The sequence below is a fragment of the Pieris napi genome, chromosome Z (genome assembly GCF_905475465.1).
Source record: "Pieris napi chromosome Z, ilPieNapi1.2, whole genome shotgun sequence".
NCBI classification, from domain to species: Eukaryota; Metazoa; Arthropoda; class Insecta; order Lepidoptera; family Pieridae; genus Pieris; species Pieris napi.
In genome coordinates, this window is record NC_062259.1 from 6,609,624 (window position 1) to 6,631,784 (window position 22,161).

The 22,161-nt window shown below is 34.3% G+C and overlaps 1 protein-coding gene across 3 annotated transcripts; it reads right to left on the bottom strand.

The window, feature by feature from the left end:
* Nucleotides 1–1,784: 1,784 nt before the first annotated feature.
* On the bottom strand, nt 1,785–22,154 carry LOC125062450 (F-box-like/WD repeat-containing protein ebi). Of its 3 annotated transcripts, XM_047668391.1 has the most exons (16): nt 21,996–22,154; nt 21,563–21,888; nt 16,110–16,186; nt 10,537–10,685; nt 9,786–9,909; nt 7,637–7,856; nt 7,253–7,396; nt 5,624–5,840; nt 5,243–5,395; nt 4,981–5,077; nt 4,456–4,565; nt 4,178–4,371; nt 3,679–3,802; nt 3,357–3,509; nt 2,894–3,085; nt 1,785–2,782 (listed from the first exon to the last, which is right to left on the bottom strand). In XM_047668391.1, exons 4-16 carry the CDS (start codon nt 10,570–10,572, stop codon nt 2,267–2,269), a joined length of 2,280 nt encoding a protein of 759 aa, XP_047524347.1. In that variant the 5' UTR covers nt 10,573–10,685; nt 16,110–16,186; nt 21,563–21,888; nt 21,996–22,154; the 3' UTR covers nt 1,785–2,266. The 3 variants fall into 3 exon arrangements, with proteins under 3 accessions (XP_047524347.1, XP_047524348.1, XP_047524349.1); XM_047668392.1 differs by lacking the exons at nt 16,110–16,186; nt 21,563–21,888; nt 21,996–22,154 and adding an exon at nt 13,632–14,388; XM_047668393.1 differs by lacking the exons at nt 10,537–10,685; nt 16,110–16,186; nt 21,563–21,888; nt 21,996–22,154 and adding an exon at nt 13,632–14,390.
* Nucleotides 22,155–22,161: the final 7 nt, after the last annotated feature.

The window sequence follows — 22,161 nt, forward strand, 5'->3', positions numbered from 1 at the left end:
CTTGAACTACAGTTGTCAAGCAAATTTACATGAAAGTCTCCACCAACTCTCAATTTTTTCTTGGATTTTTGCAATTTGTACAGAACCTGCTCCAATATTTTTTCTAAGCTATCATATTGAGCTGAAGGAGGGCTATACAAACTAACAATGATAAATTGCTCCAGCTCCACACAAGATACTTCTGTAAGGCGTTCCACAGAGAGGCTCACTATGTCCTTCCTTTCTTTAAATTGTATTTTTTTACCAAGTAATATTAATGAGCCACCGTGTATTGCATTTCCTCTGCAGAACAAACTACCAATCTGATGATTACAAAAATTGAACATAAGTTCACATGTCTTTAACCAGTGTTCTATAATACACAATATGTCAACATTTTCACTGCTGAAAAACAACTCAATTTCTAGTAAATTACTTTTCATGCCTTGTATATTTTGGTGAACCAGATTGATAGTATTGTTCTTAAATTTACTTATCTTACTTTCTAATTCTAGGCCAGAGAGACTCTCTGTTGTCTTAGTGTCTAAATTAGATATACTATTTCTTGGAATATCTTCCAAGGTCCTACTTACTAAAACCTGCTCAATAGAAGTTGTCTAGCCAAATTCTTGGCTGTTATAAACAATAAATATGATAGCAAATCAGCTATCTGTCTTTTAAAATATGTATTAGTGTAAAGTTTTTATTGTACAATGTAAATGTGTGCATTGTCTGATTTAAAATATGTCTCACATTATTTTCATGCTGACTGAAGTTTTTACTATAAGGGAATGTAAACATAATCAGATTTTTGGTATTAAGTGAGCACAATTTTTCATAGCAGTTAATAAGCTCTTTTTTGTTTAAATTCCCTCTATTGCCTATAAATATAATTAGATTATTCGTTTTACTGGAAGTCTCTCTTACAATGTTCTTTATAATATATTTAAAAGTAGCATTTGGGTAACAGCTCTTTATAATATTTTGTTCCTTATTTAAAAATTAGCTCATTTGATGGCCTATTTGGTTACAGTACATTAAATTTAATTTTTGCTTTGAAATATTATTAACCCTACATACTGGTGATGGCACCTGAACAGACTGGCTTGAGTTTTCAAACTCAAAGCATTGTGCTGCATGTGTGGAGATGTTGATAAGATCTATGATAAGATAATAAAGATTACCTATACAATATCAATTAAAAACATGATGGATTATAAGGCAGATCTCACTAATGAAAAAAAGGGTGCGTGTAAGAAGTTATACTTCTTTGGCTGTCTTTATTTTTTTAAATATTAAATAATTAATAATAAATATTTAACGTTAGTAATTTAATAATATTTAGTATATTATTCAATTATTAATAAATAATAATAATAATTATTATTTATTATTTTATTCATTCAATTTAATAACTAGGCATGTTTCATAACCTTTTAACTAAGTAACAATAGGTATTTATGAAAAAGCATTGCTAAATATCTTTGATTTTTTAAAAATTAAAACTCATATTTAACATAGCTGCTAACTTCACGCATATTCTATTTCTTTTTACTTGTAGATTGTCTTATTCCCAACTCGCTCGCGCACGTTCGGCGCCCGGCTGGTTTAAAAACTTCATACTGATAATGTTGTGTCACGGTGGGCGCGCATCGTAAAATTTACGGCTTAGAAAAGACAAATTGAAGTAAAATCATAAATAAATAAACTATTATTATTAAATGTGTATGATTCCTTTTTTTATGCCAAGGTTTCTATTTGTAAAACTTGCGTTAACAAAAAGAAGGTATTTTATCAAAGACATATTAATTTTAATCTTTATTTAATGTCATTTCATATTTCCATTTACAAAGTATACGCAACGTACATTACAATTTGATACTGCTCAGACGAAACTTCAATATTTTTAATACATTCTTGTAATACAATAACAAATTAAACTTAATAATATTTTTTAATACATTCTTGTAATACAATAACAAATTAAACTTAATAATATCTTAATATAACAATTTCTTTGATTGAGACCTTGACTACATACCCAATGGCTAAATAAGTATTTTGATTAGCTAAACTTGCATGCTATACTATATTATAATTTATGCATTTCACAAGTTTTTTATCAGTTAAGCTACATATTTATACATGTTTCAAAGACGTTATATAATTCCTTTAACATGAGTAGACCTATAGCGTATCTATCATAGATTTAATAAGTACTTAATTATTTTAAAAGAATTGTGGTATCTTCAAAATGTGAAAACCAGAAGCTATTTTAATAAAATCCTTAACCAATAACATCATACAGCTTGCGTAAATCCAAAACAAATACATTTCCATCGGAAACACTTGCACTAAGCTTTGTGCCAGTTGAATTCCAAGAAACCCCATAAATACCCCCAGTTGTATTGTATGAGTGAACAAGAGATCCCGTTCGTGTGGACCAAATATGAACCCAATCATCAAATGAACCACTTGCCAAGAACTTTCCATCTGGAGAAAAGGCAATACTGAATACAGATTGTTTATGTTTAGTGAGTGTGTGAACACATGCACCTGTCTCCACATCCCAAAGACGCACAGTGGAATCAAAAGAGGCACTTGCTATCATCAAGTTCATGTTGGGGTTCTGAGTCCCTGGTCCAGTGGGTGACCACCTTAAGGTGTATATTTCCTTAGAATGACCTTGTAAATCGTGGACACAGGTATCTCTATCCATCGACCAAATTTTTAAAGTTCTATCGTCAGAACCAGATGCAAGAAGCTGTCCTTGGGGATCCCATTGGATAGATTTAATTTCATTCTGGAAAATATGTCACAAGGTTATATCCACAAATATTATTTATTAAGGTGAAGAATGTATGTATTCAAAGAAAAATGTTTTAAAATATAAATATTGAAAAATAATACTTACTGTGTGACCTAAGAAACTCTTAATTGGCTTTTGAACATTCAGTTGACCCACGTGAATGATCTGGTCTGTTGAACAGGATGCAAATGAGGTATTAGTTTGCCAATCTACATCTAGCACTGGTGCTTTATGGAAGCGGAACTGTTGAATGCATTGACCTGACCCTGCGTCCCAGATAATAGTTGTACTGTCAACCTGAAATGTAAAAACTTATAATTTTCTGTTCATGATTTTATTACAATAGCTTTCAGAGAGAATAGATATAATTTAAAATAATTATTTATCAACTGAGCTAGCACATATTACTAAAATAACAAAAATTCTTCTCTTATTCATGTTATAATAAAAAGAAATTCATTAAAATGTGTCTAATGATTCTTAAGACAATTTCTAACATACACTATAAAGCAGTTAGATTTTTCAAGACAAAATAATCAAACATACAATATATGACATAAAATCTTACTCCTGCACTCGTTATATAATTGCCGCTTTTATTCCATTTTAAAGCAAAAATTGGTCCTTTATGTTGAGCTAATGTTGAGATAAGTTTCCCATCGGTTGACCAGATACGGGCATAGCCATCGTAAGAACCAGTAGCTAATTGATCACCAGCACACTAAATGAAAAATATAAAATGAATACTTGATTGTTTGGCTACTATTGATATAATTAGGTATCATCATTAATTATAGTAAGATTACTTATTTATCTTATATCATAATGATTACAATGTTATATATTAAAATGGAAACAATATAGTAATACAAAACAACAGTTATACAAACATTCCAATCAAGTGATGTGACGTCCCGATAAGTGTGTACTTCTGGTTCTTTTCTTGGAAAACAGTGCTTCAATATAAGTGGATTTGGAATACTTGTTGGATTATTATCAGACATATCCCAAATTCTGAAATTATGTTACAATTTAGTTAGTATTTCCTTTTGGGGATTTGTAGTACTTACATTTACCATATAATATATCATAACCATGACATAGTAGTTAAGAGATGATAAATACTTTTTATACTATAGGTCGACAAACAAGCTTGCGGGTCAAGGAGTAAAAACCACTTTGTGGGCACAAACACCAACAGTACATATTTTGGGAAACAGTGATTTCATTCAATTATTAATTTGCGACCAAAGAAAGAAAATGATTGACAAATGCTATTGAGCTCGATTATAATTGTTTGTACTATGTAAATATGTTAATCAACAAAAACATGTAAATGTAAAAAAATAATTGATGTTCAACTTAACAAAAGAATATCATACAACTAACCTGGCTGTGCTATCTCCAGAACCACTTGCTAATAGATCCGTGCTAGGATTCCAAGCACAAACAAACGCCTCAGACTCATGACCTTTTAGTACTGTGGCTTTAATGCCTGGCATTTCAATAGATTGATCGGTCTCCTTGCTTATAGGGGCACTTAGGCTTTCAGCACCACCCGTTGGAGCTGTGTTGGTAGGAACCTAGAAGTATCAATTTGATAATGTAGAATTATATTAACAATTGGAAGCTAAAAACACAAAATTTTGTTTTTTTGCATTACAAACCTCAACATCAATCAGTTCACTGTTAGGACCTATTTCTTCATTAACATCCTGATCATTGTCTGTGTTTTCATCTATTGGACCGAGACTTTCAATAAGGCGTATTTCAAAAGCTACAAAATATTCCAGTAGTTGTAAATTGTATTACTTAATCATATGAACAGTAAGTAATATGTCTTGGCCCAATGTTATCTCCTCTTCGATACTACTGCCTATTTAAATATATTGCGAAGACTTGCTGGAGGTACGAGGACTCCATTTATATTGTTTTGAGTAATGTGCGATTAAATAAATGGCATTGGGAGTAGCGCAGGTCGATGTAATGAGACGAGACACAGAACTAAGCGCGTGTCTAGCTGTGGGTAGATCACCAAGCCTTAGAGAACCGATTTAGCTTAATTCATCAGACTAATCAACTCTGAAGTATCAGACTCACTATACCAAACAATATTAATGCAGACATAAGTGGTTGTGTCCCGAACTGGAGAGGCACCGTCGGAAGGGCAAGAAACATACACAAACACTTACATTTAAGTAGGTTGTAACAGTTCAGTGTCTCGGCCACTCGAGGATCGCGTGTCAAAACGTTTTCAGTCTGACGTTCTACAAGGTCTAGGACACTTCGCTGAAAAAAGAAATACCTCAATAATCCTGCACTTATTAAGCCCTTAAATTGATTGATTGAATTCTCAGGGATGAAAGTTGCATAAATCCACTAGGTCAACACTGAGGTTCGACTTTCCAACGAGTAATCGCACTGTTCCACTGAATAAAAACGATGGGTACTTACTAGAATTGGAAAAAGACAAAAAGTAACAGGGTAAGGCATCAGTAGATCGTGGCAATGTGCTAGCGGCTTCAGTAAATTCCATATAGCCATAACTTTGTTTCCACCCGTGGACATCTCTAGAGAAGGCGGCTCAAAGCGAGACGATAACGAACTCTGAAATAAACATTTGTTAACAACCAAAATTTTTGGTACGACCATTGAAACCAGAAACCTGGAATTTACAGCGTTTTACAAGTACTTTTCAATTCTGAAAGTTGACTGTGCCGAACCCATTTTTCAAAAAGAGAGCGTACAAATCAAAATACTTTGGTATGGGTCTGGAGCCCTGCTGCCCGTTGGACACTTTCTATAAATATGTAGTTGGATAGAAGATATACCTACCTCAGGACTGCTGATCATGCTATCGGTGACATCCACCTGTCGATCCTCACTCTCGGTGGCATCCACCTTCTGATCCTCACTCTCGATGACATCCATCTTCTGATCCTCACTATCCTCTTCTTCGTTGTTCACGGATGTTGCCAATTCTGTCTTTTTGAAACCCACTATGATTTCAAATCTTTCCATTATTTTATCGAACCCACCGGCTTCGCCAAAACTAAAGCAAATTTTTATCAAATTATATATTTTATGCGGGTCAAAAATCTCGAAGTCAGTAGTTCATTAAAGTTTTGATATTTTTTAAAAGTTTCCAGACTTCAAATGGTAACTAATACCATGAAATGAATCACTAATTTTATTGAATTAAATTGATATCCTTGGATACTTATAACAACTTGTGAACTTTAGAAAAGCTTATGGTTTACCTACGTATACCTTCAGATTTTTGTATCTGTTCCTTGATATTTTTTATAGGAAAGTACTAGGTCTTTGACCTCATGCCACAATTTTTTCTTTAGAAACTTGAGAAGTTTTTAAGTAATGCCGACAACAAAATCTTTGAATTAAAGGAGACGGTGGCTGTATTTAGCAAGTCTCACAGTGCTTTATAAGAAAATCAAAGAAAATTAAAATAAATTTATCATAACATTCATTTCTCTTATTTTTGTGGGAGTAATCTTTGTGGACTTGACATTCCATAAACACTCACACTGTCTACATGTGTTAATAAAGTCTTCTATAGCGCTTTTGGAATAAACTCGCAAATCCATTTCTCTTAAAAACACGTGTTTCAATCACGATAAACAGTACCAGACTGACGCTCGCTTCGCGCCACTCGCAGTCACGTACACACGTTCGAGTCAAGATTGACGGCTCGCTTCGAGTAGGTTCGAAGGAAATAACTTTCATTTAATTCCATCGAGCCGGTTCGGTGCGAGCCTTCGAGCTGTGAGTTTTGCGGTCCACACGTTGATTTTTACTCGACTTCAAGTAAGAGAAAAATAATAACAGTAAAAAAGGTGCGTGCGTACAAAGTACCACGTTTTTTTGTCAATATTCTAAATTGTAAATTAAATTTTATTTTTGAATATAAAATTTAGAAAAGAGAATTTATAAATCTTTACGAAATTTTTATTTTTAAAATAGTATTTCTATAAGGTATTTCACCCTTCTCACTCTCTCTCAATCGCTCTCTCCCTTTTCTTAAAAAAAATTACCCTCATGCGCCTAAAGAAGTTTCACTTCTGACATGTGTACTTTGTACGCACGCACTTTTTTTTATTTTATATTTTATGAAAAATAGTATATTAAATTATTAAATGACAAGTGGCAAATTAAAATGCTCATTATAAATATTAAAACTTCCTTACTTTCAACGACGGTAACGAATTAGCATAAAAAATTGTTAATTAACAAAAGCAGATATATTACTAACTCTGAACAGCTGCTTAGTATAGGACGAATTACAAATTTATCACAAAATTTTATTTATAAAGTTTCGCACTCTCTCTCAATCGCTCTCTCCCTTTTCTTCACATCTTCGTGACGCTAATATTATTATTATTGCGTTTCATTCGTAAATATTTTACCCTCGTGCTCCTAAAGAAGTTTCACTTCAAAAATACATACACATTAATCAGATGAACTAGCCATCCTCGTGGTGACCCGTGATCTCCTGACTGAGCATAAACATCTATTTTTTGAGTAGACTCTTGACCGCTGGCCGGTGTTGTTAGGCCTTCACATGTTTTTGACGCGTTAAATGTGTGAAACCTACAAAAATTTTTTTGACATAAAGCTTTGCTGAAATATTAAATTAATAAACTATGATATAAACAGAGAAAGTACGTTACTCATATGTTATATATGGTTTATATATTATGTTTTTATCTGCCCTTGCCTTTGTTGAACAATTTAAGATTCAATTAAGAAAATATTATAATTGTGATGCAATATGCAATGACCTAACGACTTATATGAACATGCATGCATATATCTCTTATAATCACTTACTTATTGTATGGATTTAATGCCATAGTAAGAAGATTCAAGAATATAGGATCATCAAGTTTCATGGCACATAATTTAACAAGTTTCTCGCAGTTTGAACGCACACATTGTTGGATATTTTCATTCCATGATGGTACTGTATCATCAGTAAGAATCTTTATAAATGATAATGTGAGTGCGTCATTGTAGAAACGCTGACAGCCTGGGTCATTAACATCTTCACCTAAAATTTATATTTATTATAGTATTGCCTTTGATTAACATAACCTTTACAGATTTAAAGAAAAAAAAGGCTTTTACCTGCCTATCTGCATTTCTAGCACATTTAAATTCAATACACAAGAACATTAAATTTACTGTTGAACAAGAAAACAACAACCGTCTGCCCTTTTTAGACATTTTAATTATACGCAAAGGAGATGGCACACTAGGTCACACAATACGCAGGAAGGCAACCCACACAGATAGGTACTTCAATGCTGAATCCCACCACCACCCTTCACAACTGCTTTCTGTCGGTAAATGTTTGTTTCAGAGAGCCCAACGTCTTTGTGATGATGCCCACCTCGAGGAGGAACTACAGCATGTCAAACAGGTGCTACACCGAAACAAGCTGCGCATCCCCCGGCTGCATCACAAAAACAAAAACAAGACACAGACAGTTCCCCGCCAGCCAGCATACTTGCCATATGTAAAGGGAGTTACAGATAGAATTAGCCGGATCCTAAAACGAGCTTCTATTCATACAATTTTCAAGCCGCACAAGAAGATTCAGCAATTCCTAAGACCAATCAAAAGTAACACCCCAGATGTTAAGATGCAGGTATATACGACTGTGGCCTGTCTTACATAGGGCAAACTAAACGCAATATTTCCAGCAGACTCAAGAACACATTGCAGACATAAGACATAGACGACACACAAAATCAGCAGTCTGTGAACACATACTAGATAGGCCTAATCACTACATACATACGCTTTGACCAACCGAAAGTACTTGCGAAAGAGAAAAGATTCTTCCCAAGATTGGTACGCGAAGCCATTGAAATCAAAAAACATCTCAATTTCAATAGAGAAGACGGCCTAAAATTGTCAAACACCTGGGATCCAATAATATCCAAATTAAAATCTCAAAAAGAAAAACAATCCGCGAAAATAGAGGACACCGTGAGCCATTTTTGCCAAAACCCTCCATCTTTTAGTCGATACCAACTCCGGGGAAATAAATACAGATAATGCAACTTTCTCTGCAGCTGTGATACTTTTTGAAATTCAACATCTTTTGTCTTCAGTCACCGTGACCACGCACGCTGTAAAGCACGCGAAACGTCGGATAAATTTAAAATTATGTCAAATAATTGTAAATTTATAATAATACATAACTTTAATCCGGTAAAAGCCTTTTTTTCTTTATATTTATTATTTAAATTTTATTTCCCGAGAAAACCATATGAAAATTATTAAGGATATGTTTATAAGATTTTAAACATCTCTTCTCAAATCCACTCCAAGGAACTATTTAGTAATTGAATTGGTCTAAAAAATCAATTATTCAGTCACAAACAATATATAACAAGTAATACAATTAATTACGGCAGTATTAAAGTGTGTAACAGCAGTCATATTTCTGGTGGTGATGAACCTGCACATACTGACAAATGTTGATTTAACCCATGGTCATGGCCTCAGATTTCTGTATGTGGTTCATGATATTTTTTAATATAATAGTCAAGAGTTAAGACATCACCTAGATCATGAGTTCTGTGCCTATTAAACTTACAACCTCTGAGTTTCACTGCTCTAGGGTTGATATACACTGTTCTAAAATAACAATTGTAATTACAACAATAAAATTAACATTGTTTCTGAATTAATATTCTTAATAAATAATAGTTTAAAAAAAACTAACAAACACGCTTTTAAAGCACATCAAACTAAAAAGTGTTTTTTTTTTCGGATTATTGCATTGTCATCGATCTTTGACAGGTGCGTAAAGTTTGTATTAAATCTGTCCGTCAAAAGTGGGTCAAAATCGAGTCCGAAGGAGTCTGATACATACATACATACATACATACAGATGAAGCTAATATAAAGCGTGTAAAAAAATATGCTTTATCTATTTCTTAAATTTGTAAAGCCTTAAGATACGAACCTTTCGCTGCAAGCTCTGTCGCAGCAATCAGTAAACTCTCTAACTCCTCTTCAGGCAGCACGGGCACAACACAACTTGTAATTTTTTTTTCTAAGTTTGTCAATTTTCCCAGAGGAAATGAAATCTACAATAAAGAATATACAAATTTACTCATTATGAACATCGTTGAACGGTAAATTTGAATTTAAATTCAATCAGAGAACAATTTTAACTATAATGTAATTAATGCAGTGGAATGTCGATAACTCGAATCGACTCGATTCGTTAAGTCGAATTCCTCAGTAAATCGAAAAAAATTGCCATTCCCATCCGCTGAAACCCTAAATACGCGGTATTATTTAGAGATTGTAACTAAAACAAAAAGTATTGATAATACATATTTACACTCTATAATACTAAATTTAAAAAGGAGACTCCGTAAGTCGTAAAATATAATGAGATCTTACTTGGAATCCCCCGAAATAATAGCAATACAATTCAAAATGAATGTTCCGGTTGGGGGCTTCTAATCTATTGTTTTTGTATTGTACACGTGCCATATATGAATACATTTATACAAATAATTGAAAAAAATCTGTTAATAGTTTAAATCATAACTCGAAGCCGAAAAATCGTTAACTCATTTTGACAACACTCTTGACATTCGAGTTATAGAGATTCCACTGTAATACAAATTTCATAATTTATGTTTAAAGATAACTTAAAACAAAATATTTATTTGAAAAACAAGAAGAAATATTAAGATAGTTACCTCCTCAGGCACAGGCTCTTGTTCCGTCATTGACATTGTCACAAAAATAGAATTCTGTTAGATGCCTACAGCGCATGCGCGGCCCGGGTAGGGATGCAACTGGCTCGTTGCCCCTGACAACGTAGCTCAACCGATCGATATGTCGAGTCCTACCCACACGTTTAAAAAAAATTATAAACATTTGAAAACACGTCTGATCACAAAGAATAATAGGAACAAAGTCAAGAAATATAGAATTCTGTTAGATGCCTAAAGTGAATGCGCGGCCCGGGCAGGTATGCAACTGGCTTGAAGCCCTTGAGACCGCACCTCAACCGATCGATATGTCAATTCCAACCCCACACGTTTAAAAAATATTAATTATAAACATTTTAAAACACGTCTGAACACAAAGATTGATAGGAACATAGTCAACAAATATACAATTCTGTTAGATGCCTACAGCGCATGCGCGGCCCGGGTAGGGATGCAACTGGCTCGTTGCCCCTGACAACGTAGCTCAACGGATCGATATGTCGAGTCCTACCCACACGTTTAAAAAAAAATTATAAACATTTGAAAACACGTCTGATCACAAAGAATAATAGGAACAAAGTCAAGAAATATAGAATTCTGTTAGATACCTAAAGTGAATGCGCGGCCCGGGCAGGTATGCAACTGGCTTGAAGCCCTTGAGACCGCACCTCAACCGATCGATATGTCAATTCCAACCCCACACGTTTAAAAAATATTAATTATAAACATTTTAAAACACGTCTGAACACAAAGATTGATAGGAACATAGTCAACAAAAATAGAATTCTGTTAGATGCCTACAGAGCATGCGCGGCCCGGGTAGGGATGCAACTGGCTCGTTGCCCCTGACAACGTAGCTTAACCGATCGCTATGTCGAGTCCTACCCACACGTTTAAAAAAAAATTATAAACATTTGAAAACACGTCTGATCACAAAGAATAATAGGAACAAAGTCAAGAAATATAGAATTCTGTTAGATGCCTAAAGTGAATGCGCGGCCCGGGCAGGTATGCAACTGGCTTGAAGCCCTTGAGACCGCACCTCAACCGATCGATATGTCAATTCAAACCCCACACGTTTAAAAAATATTAATTATAAACATTTTAAAACACGTCTGAACACAAAGATTGATAGGAACATAGTCAACAAATATACAATTCTGTTAGATGCCTACAGCGCATGCGCGGCCCGGGTAGGGATGCAACTGGCTCGTTGCCCCTGACAACGTAGCTCAACGGATCGATATGTCGAGTTCTACCCACACGTTTAAAAAAAAATTATAAACATTTGAAAACACGTCTGATCACAAAGAATAATAGGAACAAAGTCAAGAAATATAGAATTCTGTTAGATACCTAAAGTAAATGCGCGGCCCGGGCAGGTATGCAACTGGCTTGAAGCCCTTGAGACCGCACCTCAACCGATCGATATGTCAATTCCAACCCCACACGTTTAAAAAATATTAATTATAAACATTTTAAAACACGTCTGAACACAAAGATTGATAGGAACATAGTCAACAAATATACAATTCTGTTAGATGCCTACAGCGCAGGCGCGGCCCCGGGCAAGTATGCAACAGGCTCGTAACCCCTGACAACGCACCTCAATCGATTTACTAACAATTATTATGTTCAAGAAAAATATTTATTTTTTTACTAAAACTTACCTTTTCAAAATTAACATTTTTTTTTAAACTATCGCTATAAATTTTTAATGAGCACACACATTTCAAAGATTTAAACTATATACATAAACTACACTTATCACAAACACAGATACGAGAAATTTGAGAGAAACCTAGAATTAAATTAGATGCCTTAAATGCTTGCGCCACCCGAGCTTGCTGATTCATAGAAATGATAAAAAATACTCACTCCAAAGCTTAATTATAAACGACTTATTAGAAAGGCTGATGCGAACAAAGTGAGACAAATCTAGAATTCTATTAGATGCCTAAAGTGCATGCGCGAAACGGATGTGGATGCAACAGGCTCCAATCCCCTGACAGCGCCGATCATCTATTGATCGATTCACTACTTACTATTAAAATTTATATTTTAAAACTACAGTGTAACCTCTTTATAACGCCTTTCTTTATAACGTAACTGGCGTGTTTTCATTCATTCTTTATAACGCAACATTTATTTTTGAAATATTTCAGTGTAATTGTTTTTATAATCAGCTTACAAAACGAACATTTTGAGGTGCCGAAATTTCTGAGAAAGACACCTGAGGTCATAAACAGCCGTCTCGCCTTTGCATTAACACGTGTGCCATTATTCTTAGAATACATTGCCTGTAGGAAATTTTGGTCTCAGTTACTAAAAGCACCATCGTCACCTATCGTGTATTATCAGTCGTAAACAAACTTTGAAACGGTCAAGATGGCCAGTAAAAGAAAAGCGTTATGTGTTAAGCTAAGTATGTTTGATACGTGCGATAGAAAAAGGAGTAAAAATGTGATGTTGGAATACGTTTAGGCCTCAGTTCTTCTACTGTAGCTACCATTTGGAAAAACAAAGCAATTTTACAAGCGGAACTGCAGGGAGTGTCCTCAAAAAAAATTGAGGAAACTAAAATTCGACGAGTTAGATCAAGTAATTTTGTAATAAAATTAGAAATTATTGTAATTGGTTAAATTTGGTATTTTTTTCTCTTCTTTCCGTATAACGCAAATTCTCTATAACGTAAAAAATGCTCGGTCCCTTGAAATCCGTTATAAAGACGTTACACTATTTGTTTACACAGCCTAAAATATTTTTACCTTTACAATCTTTAATTATGTTTCACCGCTTAAATGTAAAACGCAAGGCAACACGTTTCAAAAATATAAATATACAAAATATAACAGACATGAAAAATATCTAATATAAATGGATAATAAAGCAATATAGAATTAGTCGTACTCATAGTATAAGCTTTAATTAATTATTCTTCAAAAGTTGGTATTTTAGCACAATAACTGACAAAAGCATAGAAAAAAATGTACAAAGGACGAAATAGGCGCCTAACCGCGGAAACTGAGTGCACACTACAAGCATAGAGAATGGAATAAATAATTATCAAAATATATTACCGAATTAGAGAGGAGCACTGAAGAAATAAACATCCATAATTTATCACACAAAAACACTTGAACAATAAATACGTGTCTGCTAGGTCGGCCTCGAACGAAAAGTAGGAATCTAGACTTCAGTCAAAATCCTAAAATGCATGCGCGAGCCTGGATGCTATAATCTCTGACAAGGCACCTCAATCGATCGTGCTAAAGTTATTTATAAATCGTCAACAATTAATAAGGCGTAATATCTCAGGGCTCCTTATGCATTTATGATACATCATATACAATATATGGTCCACTTTCTTTGCAAATAAACAATTTATTATTATTATTAACTAGCTGTTGCGAGTCGCTAAACTATATCTATAACGACGATTATACCCGCGAAATTTCAAAAACTGCATTTCCCTCTTCCCCCAGTCAACCCCCCAGTCTTCCCTGCAGTTGGAGGCTGCGAAATGGATGGTTTCTCAAAAATCTAACCCAAAAATTATTTTACGTGCAATTTCAACTCTATCGTTTGATTGTAAAAATAATCTAGGACATTGGGAGGCAAGGGCGGCAAACTTCACAGCCTATACCTTGAAAATTTGTAAATCCGCCACTTTTTGGGTCGACAGTTTTATCGCATCTTCAGAACCAGGATTTGGATACATTTTTATTCAAGTCGTATTTTTAGTTTCTATACGAAACTGTCAAAACTATATTTAAATAAAAAAGTCTATGACACGTAAAGAAATGTAACCCATGTATTTTTATGACGTAACGGTATCTAAGTAAAAACTAATGATGTAAATATTTATTGAAGTCTAAACAAGTCAAAGATGGACAAGAACTAATGGACCGCAGGCTCTCGGCAGAACAAAAGATCACGCGGCCGCTCATCGACTGACCACATCTCCAAGGAGGTTGGCTCCCAGTGGATACAGAGAGGGCAGTGCAGGGCGTACTGGAGGACAATAGAGCTCCAGAAATAGACAACATAAAGAGGATGATGATGAAACAAGTCAATAAATAACAATTCTAGTTAGAAATTGAATTCCCTTAGCGTTTCAGACATAATCTGATTAAGCACGAATCTTTGCGTTAAAGCCCGTCACAGACTTAGCTATAATATATATTAATATTTTTATGGCTAGGCATATTACTATATATTTTCTATATTAATTTTCGCGTGACCGCACACTCAGCTATAATATATATTCTGTGACGTCACCAAGCGATACCGTAATATACATTATTGCATATTACTATATATTATGGTATAGCAAGACACTAGGACGACCATCAATTAAATGAAGGCAAAATATATATTTCTCAGTGTGTGGTAGCTTGCTATATATATTATATATTATAGTACGGTATATTAATATATATTATAGCTAAGTCTGTGACGGGCTTTATTCCCTGGTTCCATAAGCAATTAAGCCAGTGCTGCGGCAGTCATGTCTTAGGGGACTCAATGTTCCTGTGTCGTTTAGATCATGTCAAGGCCTATAACAATGAGCATTTTGTAATCTAAGAGGTTCAGCTCTGCGTTAGATAAGGACCACTTTTTAGCTCCTTTGCAGACCTGAATGTTGGTTTAAGCCAGGTTTGGGTATTCGAGCGTTGTGACATTGTGATTAATTAAGTTTTCATGAGGGATGAGGTAGTTAAATTTAAAAACCACATTTCATATTATTGTAGCTTATTATGTCTCGTCTAAATTTAAAAACGTATAAAACCTACAATATTGCACTTGTGGAAATGATTTGTGATCATGCGTTATACAACGTAGAAAATTCGTTATAGCATTGCATTATTATGTATAACATATTATCGTTATAGTACGGAATATGAGTACAACTAAGAAACCCGTTTTCCCATACAAACAAATTAAGGTAAAAATACTTAATACATTTTATACCTTTCTTTGCAAATGCACAACCATCAGTATCAACGACCGGGACGGGACATATATATATATATATGTATCATCGCTAAGTTCACTCGTGTTTAAATCATAACAGATATATGTTATGATGAACTGTAACCTCTCAATTGTATGAATACTTAAATAAATCTCGACTAAAAAAATGCGTACAGTGTAGCATACCCACTGTGTCCTATCAAACGGAATTTTGTTGGAATCAATTTTTTTACTTTAAAACTAAACACTTAATATCTCGTTTTCCTTTTAATAAATTATCTTAAAATAATAATTGACCAAATAAATTACTACAGAGATCATGAAAACTAATGTCATAGTATAGTTCTATGAACCCGAGAAAGATCTTGTGCTAAAATAGGACATACAAGGCTTTGATATTAACAGAATAACTATAATGTTGTAATTTGTTTTATCATTAGCAGTTTATATACCTAACATAGAAAAATACATGTTCATAATAAGTACAATAAGTTCACGTTTCATCACAACGATGAATTTTTTTTACACATTTAGAAGTTAAACTGTATTTTTGTGAAATTTACATAACTGGAGTTACTTACCTAGATGTGACGTGCTAAGTTCGAAGCGGTCCACGACTACCTTAGGGTTAGCGCTGTCTGCTGTTTATGGCACTTTACTGAAACGATTTAAGTATTAGTAATAATTAACAACACTTTAATGCTTACTAATTAATTTAAATTTTTATGCACAAAAATTGTGTGTTTCTACCCCTATGCACTGAAGCTACTATTAACATATGACAAATTAATTTATTAACGTGTTATTATTATTAGGTCCTTACATATGAAATTGACTTTTTGTCGTACTGGCTACGTTGACCTCAAATATCTCCTCTTTGGTTTAGAATTCCAAATTCAATTTTTTACAGCTACTCGTGCATTTGTTTTTAGAAAACCATGATTCATTTCATTTTCCCGTTTTAATTTTTTTTCTTTGCGTCACTATATTTATACGTGGGTGACAATGAAAATGTTTAGAACTGGCCAGTTAGAAACATTGCTAATGTAAACTTTTTTGAATTTTAAATGTAGACTCTTTGGTAATTCCTAATTTAGTATAATGCATTCATTTGTCATTTGTTTTTGTGAATTGGCGGCAAATCTAAAACTCTTGTTATACGTAAAAATGAACCTAACGCGTGAAAATTTTCAGTCAATGATTTATTATGACTTTCGTCAATACTCAACAACAAAGCTGTGATAGGCTGCGATTAGCATTTCTTAATGAAGCCCCATCTCGTGCCACTATTTACAGTTGGTTTAACGAGTTTAAGCGTGGACGTAGCAATCTCAATGATGATCCGCGTGAGGGACGTCCTTTAACAGCGACTACTGAAGATAACATCAGTGCTGTGCGACGCATGATAGAGGAAGATAAGAGAGTGACCCATAAGTAGATACGGACAAGCCTAGGCATTGGTATGCGTGAAGTTAAAAAAATATTACACGAGCATTTAGGTAGCTTTGTGCCAGATGGATTCCCCATATTTTAACCGACGACCAGAAACACCTTCGCTTGGGGACTGGTGTCGTCAAATGTTAGATAAGTTCACTCGCGGAGACTCAAGTGCTGTATTTCACAGGAAGCTGGATATATTGCTACGAACCCGAAACCAAAAGACAATTAGCTCAGTGGGTGTTTCGAGGATCGGCCAACGAAAGGAAGAAGTCAAGGAAAAAAGATGATTACTTCATTCTTTGGTCGGAAAGGTCATTTCGCGACAGTTGTGCTAGAAGATGGAAGGACTGTTACTGCAGACTGGTATGTCAATCGCTGTTTGCCTGTTGTCTTGGAAAAAATTCGACAGCAGCGCCCTCGAAGCAGGATCCTTCTTCACCACGACAATGCTTCAGCGCACTCCGCAAAACGGACTGTTGAATATTTGGCTATCTATATATATTCGACTTTTATTTATTCCCAAGAATTAAATATTAAATTAGAGGTATTCGCTTTACGAGCCCTGAAGATGCGGTGAAAGCGTACGAAAATGCCATAGAAGGGACCCCTAAGGAAGAATGGACCCACTGCTTTTCTGAGTATCCAATGCAACGATGCGTAGAGAGGAACGGAGATTACTTCGAAAAACAATAAAAGCATTGGTAACTTTCTACATTAAGCCGTTTTTCATTTTCTAAATATTTTCAGTGTTACCTAGGTGAAATGAAAAACATGAAATATCGCATTATTTACGAGTACGAGTTCCACCGTGGCACCAGTACTGCAGAAACAGCTCGAATTTTGTGTATGGCGGTGGTTTTGCAAAAGAAAACACAGTGCCTTTTTGGATACAATGTTATCGTTCTGAATATTTCGACCTGCAGAACAAGCGCGAACAATATAGTGGAATCGTAACCATCGCCTACTACATCTGAGTTAGCTGCAGGCTGCGGTGTTAGTGATAAAACTGTATTAATCCACTTCAAGCTAATTGGGAAGGTGAAAAGACTTGAAAGGTAGTTACCTCACGAATTGGGTGAATCAAATCGACAAAAGCGCGCCGAATCTGCGTTACTCAACCGGCACAATATAATAAATCGCTTTAGGCCACTGCTGCTTCACGACAACGTTAGACCACACACCGCACTACCCACAACATGCTGCTACCAAATTAGACGAGCTTCAATTGGAATGTCTAAGACGTCCACCATACTCCCCGGACCTTGCTTCAACAGATTACAAGTTTTTTCAAAATTTGGATACCTTCTTGCAAGGCAAAAAAAATCAACTCTGACGGGGCAGTCAAAACAGCATTAAAAGATTTTATTGCTTCCCGTCCAAATGGTTTTTTAAGTAAAGGGATCTATATATAATGAACTATCTATAAGATGGCAAAAGTGCATAGATAGCAATGATACAAACTTTTATTAATTAAATATATTCTATTTAAAAAAAAATCTGCTTTTCATATGTAAGGACCTAATAAATCACATCTTTTTTTTAAATAAAATAAAAAATAAATCAGTGGCGCTACAACCTATTTAGGTCTGGGCCTCAGATTTCTGTATCTGTTTTATGATAATTTGTCAATCTAATAGACAAGTAGATGATCAGCTTCCTGTGCTTGACACTCGCTGTCGAATTTTGAGTCTAAGGAAATGTGGTTTTTCCTCACGATTTTTTCCTACAGCGAATAATAAATGCTCACATAGCAAGAAAATCCATTGGTGCACAGCCGGGATCGAATCTACGACCTCAGGGATGAGAGTCGCACGTTGAAGCTATTAAGGTAACTCTCATCCCTAAGGTCTAATGGCCGACACTGCTCTTTTTTACATAGGTTAAATAAGGTGCGTATTGGTTTGATACCTGCGCATGGACGAATTATATAACTAATTTCAGTCATGACGACAAATCATGAGAGCCGAGAGGTCAAAAGGACAGAGGACATCCGCGTCTTTGTGTAACTACTATTACGATATATTTACGTTGCCGTTGCATACAAATATTGTCTAAGGGGTCTTATGTATTTTTATAACGTAAAAATTGTTTTTTGTACTAAAAGCGCATACAAATTTTAGTGTTATCAGTTAAATATTGTCTAGGGAGACGTACAACCGGACATATTTTTATTTTCTCGATCAACAACAAAAAGCCATTCTCGTAACGCATATATATATAATTATAATTTAAATTCATAATTATAATTTACGTCCAATTAATTTTCGCATATTGACATTTTTAATAAAACAAAAGTCTGCAACAGCAATGATGTATGAAATAAAATATTAAATATATAGTCTGAGAGTGACATAGTCACTCTCATAAACACACACACACACACCATCATTTATACTATATTTTAGTGGGGTTAGGCCGTTGGCATTTTTACTGATTATAGATTTATAGTAATGCTGTTTATAATATTATATTACATATATACGTATAATTTAAAATAGTAGTATCCTATAATAAACAAAAAAAAAAACAAATTTTCCAGATTGTACATATTGTATAATTTATTATAGCCAAGAAATGCAAAAGTAAAGTAGTATAGTAGCTGACGCAAAGCTTATCAAAGTCAAGTATTTTTTTTATAAAACATAAATCAGTCTTTTGTTTTAACTAAAATACTCTTTCGTCTCTTTTCGTCAAATTGTGTTTACACTGTGTTGTAAAGAGATAGATAAAAGACGGTAGTTAAAATAGTGCAATTAGACCGATTTATTTTTTATAAGGAGGTTAGACATCACAATACCTACTTAATTCGTAACATATAATACTTAAAATTTAAAATATTTTACATATATGCACAAAAAATGTTTGTTTTTATTTACATTGCATAAATTATTTATTGCTTTATAATTCGCATATCGCGCTGCACAGCGAAGTTTTTCATGTTATTTCTAAATTAACAATTTAGGCACACAATAGGTCTGACCATCTGATTTCTGTATCATTTGTTTTTATTCTAATAGGTAAGTAGGTGAATAGCCTTCTGTGCCCGACACACAATGTCGACTTTTTGGGTCTTAGGGAAACCGGTTTTCTCACGATGTTTTCCTTCACGGTACGAGCGAATGTTAAATTCAGTCAAAAATGTATATTGGTGTACAGCCGGGGTTCGAACCTATGACTTCAGGGGTGAAAGTCGCACGCGTAGCAAAGTTTGTCATTTACAATCATAAAATATACAAACAAATGTTTGATTTTGTATAGCGGAATAAAAAAACTTTTTTTAAATGTGTATATGTAATAGTTTAATCTCTAGACATATTCAGAAAATTGTGGATAGTAGATAGATAAATAGATACGATATTATAATAAAATGATAACAGTTTATTATTTGCTTCTGCGCCAGCCCGTTGTACGCGAAGATACAGAGAAATTATATTCGCAAAAGCTTACATTAAAACGCACGCCACACTAAACATATTTAAACAAGCAAGAACACAAGCCTATATATCCTTTACAATCAGAAACAGATCTTATATCAGGTCCAGGACCCAGGCATTTGACAATAGCGGTATATAAAGGGGGCCGAGTGGGTTCCCAGAATTCCCACACATCCCAGAATTGTTCAATACCCTGGTGGAGTATTACTGGAAACTGAGGAAACTCACTCACAAGAAATCGTAAAAATTTAAAATTAAAATAAATTTGTCACAAGAAAATTGTTGGTAATGCATATGATGATGATCGCATATGAAATGGTATAAGTCTAAGCGCAAATATTTGGAAACAAATAAACGATATACAATATTCTGTTATATTATATTAACGATATTCAAACAACTTAAGCGATCGCGTATGTGATATGAAAGAGACCATTAAACATATAATATTTACTTTTGCATTTATTTTTCAAATAGTGACGAAATCATATTTAAATACTAAATTTATAATCTGGAAAAAAAGTCATAAAACAATCTCCGGTGTTTTTAAAAAAGTAAAAGCCAAAACGGCCAATCACATGTAGCATTTAAGCGCAAGTAAAGCGCACTATAAAACGATAATTATAATTTGACTAATATCTTTAAGCCTATTTTGCCTAAAAATTATGCATAAATGTTTTTAAATATATATATACATTTATTTGGTCTTAACGCCTAACGTTACGACGACTTTATTTATTATTAGAACATATAATTGTTTAACTCATCGCCTTTCTTCACATTTGAACCCTTTTTGAAATATACATATAAAGGTATATAAAAAGGAAATATTTCTTTAAATAAAGGTTTCCATTGCTTTACACCGCTAGCAGTGAGCAGTGTTGGCCTAGTGACTTAAGCGAGCACCTCTCAAACCCTGAGGTAGCGCGATCGAATAACGGCTATGCACCGATGGACTATTCATTCTATATCTGCACGAGAACGTCGCGATGAAAACGACGTGCCTTAACCAAAAATATCACGAAACATATAGAGGTTGCAATAATGAGATTTAGCGCTAAGGCTAAAAGACCGAACGTCAAAACGTACGTCTCCTTTCTTAATATTTCCGTTAGGAGTTCGAGCGACACTTAATTCACTCGATATTTAAGAGTACTCACATGGAATTCCGATCCGGAAAAGTATGTTCAACATTTCCTGGTCGATAGCGATGAGTCTTCGCCTGATTTCATTTCTACCAACGCCCGGTGCCCCAACCAACACAATCGGTCGAACAAAACCCGGTCTTGGATACAATCTTGCCACTTCTTCATATGTTGATATCAACTCCCGGTCAAAATCATCATTTTCTTTTATATCGTAGATGTTTTTTTTCACTTTAGGCGTAGATTTGCAAGGAGCGCAGTCGCGTTTGTTGTCAATGAACAAGGTGGTTTTGGGCTACAGTCCATGTTGCCATTTGTTGGTGAACATAGAGCTGGTTTGCCTGAAATAATAAAATTATCATGAATCTTAAATTAAATGTTTTTTATTTAATTTAAATCTTTTAAACCTAAAAAAATATTGTTCATTATGATTGCTGTGTCTACGTACCAGTATGCATCATCCTGAGAAACAATATGCAAGAAATCGCCCTTTTTGAAATTAAGACCTACCTCCTTACAAGGAATGTATGGATCTTCATCCGAGTTATAATTAAAAAGATCTCGCACTCTCACTTTAGACTCCCGAGACCCACCTTTGCCAAAAGAAGGCAATA